Source organism: Arvicanthis niloticus, chromosome 1 (assembly GCF_011762505.2).
Source record: "Arvicanthis niloticus isolate mArvNil1 chromosome 1, mArvNil1.pat.X, whole genome shotgun sequence".
Taxonomy (NCBI): Eukaryota; Metazoa; Chordata; class Mammalia; order Rodentia; family Muridae; genus Arvicanthis; species Arvicanthis niloticus.
The window spans coordinates 2092807-2100796 of record NC_047658.1 but is presented as its reverse complement, the minus strand read 5'-3'; the positions used below and the strand labels follow the sequence as shown (position 1 = coordinate 2100796).

The 7990-nt window shown below is 44.7% G+C and overlaps 1 protein-coding gene across 1 annotated transcript; it reads right to left on the bottom strand.

The window, feature by feature from the left end:
* Positions 1 to 2815: 2815 nt before the first annotated feature.
* LOC143441262 (uncharacterized) lies at positions 2816 to 7072 on the bottom strand. The gene has a single exon (XM_076928465.1). The coding sequence runs from the start codon at positions 6367 to 6369 to the stop codon at positions 4975 to 4977; it is 1395 nt and encodes a 464-aa protein (XP_076784580.1). The 5' UTR covers positions 6370 to 7072; the 3' UTR covers positions 2816 to 4974.
* Between the last annotated feature and the right edge of the window lie 918 nt (positions 7073 to 7990).

Genomic DNA, 7990 nt, shown 5'->3' with positions numbered 1-7990 from the left:
TGATATTTTCAGTTCTATATACTTGCCTAAAATTTTTATGAAGCCATTGTTTTTAATAGTTGAGTAGTACTCCATTGTGTAAATGCATCCCCTTTTCTGTATCCATTCCTCTGCTGAGGGACATCAGGGTTGGTTCCAGGTTCTGGTTATTATATATGTGGCTGCTATGAACATAGGAAAGCTTGTGTCCTTTGGAGCATCTTCTGGGTATATGCTAGGTCCTCAGGTAGTATTTTGTCCAATTTTCTGTGGAACTGCCAGACTGATTTGATGAGTGGTTGTAGCCGCTTGCATACCACCAACAATGAAGGAGTGTTCCTCATTCTCTACATCCTTGACAGCATCTTCTGTCATCTGAGTTTTGATCTTAGCCATTCTGACTGATGTGAGGTGGAATCTTAGAATCAGTTTGATTTGCATTTCCCTGATGACTAAGATGTTGAACATTTCTGTAGGTGCTTCTTGGCTATTGAAGTTTCTCAACTGAGAATTCTGTTTCATTCTGTCTGTTCTCCATTTTTAAAATAGGGTTATTTGGTTTTCTGGAGTCCAACTTCTTGAGTTTTTTGTATATATTGGATATTAGCCTTCTACCGGGTGGCAGAATGGTAAAGATCTTTTCCCTATCTGTTTGTTGCCATTTTGTCCTATTGACAGTGTTCTTTACCTTACAGAGACTTTGCAGTTCTATGAGGTCCCTTTTGTCAATTCTTGATCTTAGAGCATAAGCCATTGATGTTCTGTTCAGAAACTTTCTCTTTGTGCCCATGTATTTGAGTCTTTCCCTCTATTTCTCTTCTATTAGATTGGTGCATCTGTTTTTATGTGGAAGTCCTTGATCCACTTAGAATTGAACTTCCTACAGGGTTATAAGTATGAACCAATTTTCATTCTTCTACATGTTGAGCTCCAGTTGATCCAGGAACATTTGTTGAAAATACTGTCTTTTTTCCCTCTGGATGTTTTTGGCTCCTTTGTCAAAGATCAAGTGACCATATGTGTGTGGATTCATTTTTGGGTCTTCAGTTGCATTTCCTGATCTACCTGACTGTCTCTGTACCAGTCCCATGTAGTATTGGTTATTATTGGTGTGTATGTGTGAGGTGAGAAATGGTGATTCCCCTAGAAGTTCTTTTATTGTTGAGAATTGTTTTCACTATCTTGGTTTTTTGTTATTCCAAATGAATTTGAGAATTGCTCTTTCCAACTTTGTGAGAGTTGAGTTGAAATTTTGATGGGGATTGAATCGAATCTGTAGATTGCATTTGGCAAGATGGCCATTTTTACTGTATTGATCCTGTCAATCCACAAGCATAGGTGATATTTTCATCTTCTGAGGTCTTCTTCAATTTCTCTTCAGAGACTTGAAGTTTCTATCATATAGATCTTTCACTTAGTCACGGCAAGATATTTTATCTTGTTTGTGACTATTGTGAAGGGTGTCGTTTCCCTAATTTCTTTGTTTTTTTCTTTTTTTATATTTTATTTACATTACAGATGCCAATCCCCTTTCCCCACTTCCCCTCCCTAGAAAACCCCTATCCCATGCCCCCCTTTTCTTTTTGCTTTTATACAATTTTTAAAATGTTAATCAAATGCTTTATAAGTTTGGTTATGTTCATTCAGAAGTGTAACCCAATACCCAACCTAGATATATCAACTATCTTTGACTGGTGAAACATCTGCCTCCATGCCCCCCTCTTTCTCTCTCTCATCACCTAGCTTCTCCTCTTCTTCATCTTCTCCTCTCCTTACTCCATCTCTTCCCCTCGGTACCCCTTCCCCCTTAGCTCCTCCTACATATCACCCTTCCTGTTAAAATAAAACTATTCTCTCAAAATGAAATTAGAGCATAATTATTCCTAATTGTACCAGTGAGGTACAAGATAGTCCTAATACCCAGTCCATCATTTTGTTGACTAACTAAAACCTCTGTCATCTCTCCTAATTAAAACACTTAGTTTTGAACCTGGCTTTTTTCTTGGCTTTAGAATGAATGTCAGCTGAAAACCATCCTCTCAGATCTTTTCTCTCAAAGTAAATAGCCAGGATTGGCTATGAGACAATAGGTCTTCAGCCCCATCAGAAATCCAGAATGACTGAGTTAACTGAAATTATGGGAAGCACTAAGCATAGCTTCTAAAACTTAGCCAATTTCTAGAGACAGCTGACACCTGGAAAGCCCCTATACTGCCGAATGTTGGAGCATCAAATCTTCAGCCTTCTGGCCCAGAATCACCTGACAGACCTTAGTGATGCAGAATTATTAAGGGCTGATTACTCTGTCTAGGCAGATATAATCAGTTGACTATTGTGCAAGTGTGTCTTTTTCTGGACAGTAATTTGTCTGTAGATGGAAAGAGACAATTCTTGCCTAGTGGCTGTCTCCCTACAACTGGAGTAACTCCAAGGATGCTCAATTTCTTCTTAGAATCCACAACAGGAAGCTGTCAGGAGCAGACAGGTCTCTAATTAAAATGAACATTAATATAGAAATATTTGTAATGTCAGTTCTATGGACTTCTGACGTTTTGAAAACCAAATATCCATGTAAAGTAACCTGGACTGTTGCCTGTTAACTCCTCTCAGCTATTTCTAAATAAAATATGGAGAACACCCTAACAATAAACTCAAAGCCACAAATTTGCTATAGTCCCTTAACTCACAGTCTAACCATATCAAATAAGTTAAAAAAAGTTAAAGAAGGACTGGGTCTAAGCCTTGTATTCCTAAATGAGTTATACAGGTGTGGGGAAAAAAAAGGCTTGGGGATCCCGCGGTTCCTCCTGCCATGCTGTGGGTAGTCGGCTGGGAACGCTCTGGGTTTCTTCAGCTGGAAGTTGGGCCCGGCTGTTCATTAACTAAAAGTCTCTCCCTGGCTCCTCACAGTTCCTCATAGCGGCGCAGCCCCAACACACGAGGAAGCCCTTGGGTTTCCAAAACTGGTTTATTCACATGGCGAATTGTGGACGGATCTGGATGCATACTCCTCAAAACCCAGGATCGACTTGAGTTAAAAGGGGAGGGGAGAAGGGGGGAGGGGCTGGGGAGGAATGTTTAATCGGCTCCACCTCTGGCCTTCAGGTATGTAAATCTCTCTAGGGCCTGTTCACGCCCTCCACCTGTGTACATGACTGAAGGGTGGAGGTGAAATGGAGATTAGACCTTGTGTTAGGCCCAACATCCCACCCTTTTTTCTTTCATAAAAGGAGGGGCAACTCTGTGTTAATGAGAGATGTGGACCACGTGGAAGTGGGCCTAGGAACAGGGCTAAACATCCTACCGTCCCTTAAAAGGGTCTCCGGGGTTTAAAGCCCGTTCAACCAGGCTATGTCCAAACCATCTCTTCACGGCCCAACATCTCACTGTTTTTTTGTGAAAATTTTGGATGAGGTGGTCAAAATAAAACACTATGTAGGCCAGAGGGTGTAGCATAACCAAGTCAAGGGTAATGGGAATTGAGGTAGGGTTTGGAAGGCAGGGAATCATTGAAACAATTAAATACAGATTGTACAGTTTGAGGGTAATGACATCTGATTAATCTAAATAGACATTATGTTTTCCTCACTAACATGTAACTTTAGCTATGTGACTTTAGCAAAAGAGTTCATTTGTAGCTGGAAGGTCTGGATCTGTCTTCTGTAGTGAGCATCTCTGGGTTCTGGCGTGCATCTCTGGAGCCTGGTGTGGGTCTCTGGATCTCAGCATGTTCTGGGTTCTTTAGTCAGATGAGACGACTGGAAGAAGGCAGCTTGGCAGGTTCCAGGAGGTGGCGCTGTCTCTGGATCTCAGCGTGTCTCTGGAGTCTGTAGTCAGATGAGGTGGCTGGGAGAAAGCAGCTTGGCATCTTAGGCAGGTTTCAGAGGATGGCTGGACTCTGTTGGATCTGTGGGTATACCTGTGGGATAATCACAGGAGGGAAGCAGCACCTCGGGCAGGGAGATGTCTGTAGGCTGGACATGGGGCATTAAATTGCTTGGGAACAAGCACCTTATGGCCTGTCGCTAAGATCCTGGAAAAGCAAAGGTGTTTGAGGAAAGTTTAGTCTTAGAAGGTATCTTTGAGTCTGTTTTTGGATGGCTGAGGGAGAAAAACAATGTTAATTTTGTATTTGGGATTGGCAGCAACAGTTTGCCTGTAAAAGAAATTAGTTGTTAATTAAGACTCAAGAAATGGTGATCAGCACGTTCACTTAAACTGTGGAAGGAAATTAGATGGCTTTTAAACCTTGAAGAAATTATAAAGGTTGAAAAAAAATAATGTTGGACATATATCACGAATATTAGAGAGAAAAGGCAGCATTAAAATAAAAAATTAACAAACATTTTGGTTGAAAAACACAAGCATTGTTGCTCTAGGTGTTCCTGTTAGAAAGAAAAGGAAAATTTTTTGGTTGAAAAACAGGAACATTTGTTGCAGGCCCTCCTGTTGGGGAGAAGCAGTATGGCGGGTTTAGAAGCAGTGGGGAGGGGCCTTGTTCTGCGATGTGGCGGCCGGGTGCTCTGGCAGAGAGGACCCGTATTCCACCTTTCTTTTTATTAAAAATTTTAATTGTAGAGAAGGATCAAAAGGCTAACTTGAAGTTTATAGGGAGAGATACCTAGGCTTGATAGGAGAGCTAAGAGTCAGAGAGTGAAAGGCTATATGAATCTCTCACCTAAGGAAGGAGTCTTAGGAGGGTCACAGCAGGCACTGTGACTTGAAAGACAGCTGTTGTCTGTGAAGGAGGCCTCTCTGTGGAGCTGGGGGATGGGCAAAGTGGAGGCTAGGGGGTCTGTCATCTTGCCCTTGAGCTGGAAAGTATATGGAGAGGGAGAGACAGAGAGAAAGAGGAGGAGTTAAAGTAGAGAAGTTGACCAGGAACACATGGAGAAAGAGTGGGGCCTAGTCTTTTGAACTAGGCAGTAGCTAAAAATTAGAAGAAGCTAACAAGGAACACGTGGAGAAAGAGGGGGGAAACAGAAAGAAGCCTGCCTAGTTTTGTGAACTAGGCTGGGAATTACTCACTGTCCTGGAGTTTCGGGGAGAGGTTTTCTGTGGGCAATAACTGGGGAGAACACTCTTGGAGCTGGCTCTACTACCTGTAGCTGGCTCTACCACCTGTAGGGAATGATATGGGCTCATGCGTGGGTGAGCGGGTCTCCTGCGGAACCTCAGGCGGTAGGTTGGATTCCGATGGACCAGGAGTTGTGTTCCCTTGGGGACTCCATCTTTCATCTGTCTAATCTCACCAGCATTATGGGGAGGTCTACTGCGCACAGCATAGCGGCTCCCTTCTACTGGAACTCCATCTAGGCCAGTCACATTTGTTGCTTTAGGACCCCCTTTTCCTACAACCACATCAAACTCTACAATTTCTCCCTCACCCACACTGCGCAGATACTTGCGTGGATTATTCTTCTTGATGGCAGTCTGGTGTACAAACACATCTTCTTTGGTGTCATTTCGGTTTATAAATCCATATCCATTTCTGACGTTGAACCATTTGACAGTGCCAAGGACTTTGGTGGCGAGAACTTTCTTCTCCGAGTCCTCGCTGCCCACGGGAGCTGAAGAGGCCGGGGCGGGTCTGGGGGCTGTGTCTCTGTTGGGGCTCCCCGCGAGGGGCGCGGCTGGCGCTGGGGCCTGGGGCGTGCCGCTGGCCGCAGGGCTCTTAGGCGCGGGGTCAGCGGCCTGCAGGAGCGTGGTGTCGCAGGTGGTGGCCTCAGCCGCCTGGCTCATGCCGCCTCTCCGCTCTCTCTGGGCACCGGTTAGCGCGGTGGCGGTCGCGGAGGGGCCAGCTCGCAGCGGGCGGCTCAGGGGCGGGGGACGCACGAGCTCGAGGTCTCGCTGGGTCTCCCGGCCCCGAAGATGGCAGGTTGTAGGGCATTCATCTTTCCAATGTCTTGTCTCCCCACATTTGAAGCAGATTCCTTCTGTTTTTACTGCTGTCACAAATGCCTGAGCTATGGATGTGACCTGGTGCGATGCAGTTCCTATTTCTCTTATTAGTTGGGTAAGGGCCTCAAGGTCTGAAACCAGGTGACTTTTGGGGCCTTGGTTTTTGGGTTCATTTAACTGAGGGGCCCCAGGAGCTGTGTTGTTCTCAGTCTGTCCTATTTTCGATGGTCTTATACATTGCCGAATTGCAGCTAAGATCGGCAAAAACTCACAAGGGGGTTTTTTATCTCTGTTTTTGATAAGGGAAGCTACTTTGCTCCAAGAGTCTGGACTGTAAATATTATCCTCTGCCATGCATGGTGCTATCTGAAGGACTTCCTCCCAAAACAAGGAGGCTTGCCTTTTGCCTATTCTTATCCCGTGGGTCTTTAGTAAAGAATATATTTGCCTGGATTGGGGTGAACATTTACGTGAGGTGGAGTTTCCCATGATAGAAAAGGAGGAGAAACGCCTTGTCCAATGGGAACGTTCCCTTGGCCTATTGGCTTTGGGGGATTCCACAATGGTCCAAGAGCGCCAAGCCTTCCCGCAGATTTAAGAACTGGCAGCCGCCCTTATGGCTTTTAAATGGCTGCTGCGTCACCAGATTTCTTTTTGTTTTAGAGAGAGTCTAGATAGAGTCTTTGCCAACGCCCGTTGCGGGCTATCGGGATTTAAGCAGAGGCCAGGGAAGCTTTGAACTAGTACCAGAGAGTGGCCCTGGCCAGGAGGTAGCAAAGGCTCCCTTGGCTTACTTAAATCCGCGCGATGGCTTCCGACTGAAACACAGGAGGAAAAAACAGATTTCTTGTTTCAAGAGTTCGGGGCTTACCCTTCCCGCGGTATCAGTAGCTGCGTGGTTGTGTGGCTTCCAAGGCCCCACGTTTGAGGCGCCAGATGTGGGGAAAAAAAAAGGCTTGGGGATCCCGCGGTTCCTCCTGCCATGCTGTGGGTAGTCGGCTGGGAACGCTCTGGGTTTCTTCAGCTGGAAGTTGGGCCCGGCTGTTCATTAACTAAAAGTCTCTCCCTGGCTCCTCACAGTTCCTCATAGCGGCGCAGCCCCAACACACGAGGAAGCCCTTGGGTTTCCAAAACTGGTTTATTCACATGGCGAATTGTGGACGGATCTGGATGCATACTCCTCAAAACCCAGGATCGACTTGAGTTAAAAGGGGAGGGGAGAAGGGGGGAGGGGCTGGGGAGGAATGTTTAATCGGCTCCACCTCTGGCCTTCAGGTATGTAAATCTCTCTAGGGCCTGTTCACGCCCTCCACCTGTGTACATGACTGAAGGGTGGAGGTGAAATGGAGATTAGACCTTGTGTTAGGCCCAACATACAGGCACAATGCCCATGAGAGTATCAATATTCATCTCACTTTTATATCAATAAGAAGCTCGTACCAATGAAGACTTCAAATTTGAGATCAAAGTAAATTTTGTATCATTTAAGAAATTGTAACTTCATCTTGATATTAATTATACAGATTTCTACCAATAGGTTATGGCTATGCAATAAGTCCTAGCTAATCCTCCCTGTTCCCACAAAACCACTACTTTTCCCTAGAAAGACAGCCCAACATTTACCACCTTAGTCCCCAAGCCCAGGGAATAGGGGCGCTGACTCTTCTTTAACTTCTTCAAGCTGATTATGGGCGTTGAGATATTAGAAGAGGGGTGGGGGAAAGAGTAAATTAATAAGCCTCTGATGCTGTGTCTTCACTGCATCCAGATGGAATTCCAGGACATCAGAGGTTTGGGGAGGTCTGCTCAGTATGCTTGATGAGTGAATACACCAAGGCTGTGTATGCTACAATATACAATTCTCAGAACAAGTTTTAGTATCAAGAAAAAAAAATTTTTTCCTAGAGGGCTGACATTTTTTAAAGATGTTGGTTCTAACAACTTTTCTTTTTTTCCATTTTTAAAATTGGTTGTAATATTTACATTTCAAATTTTATCCCCTTATCCCATTCCCCCCACCACCCAGAAACCCCTTATCCCATACCCCCTCTTTATGCTTCTATGAGAGTGTGATTTTCCAGTTTCTATGATGCTGTTTCCATTAACATAA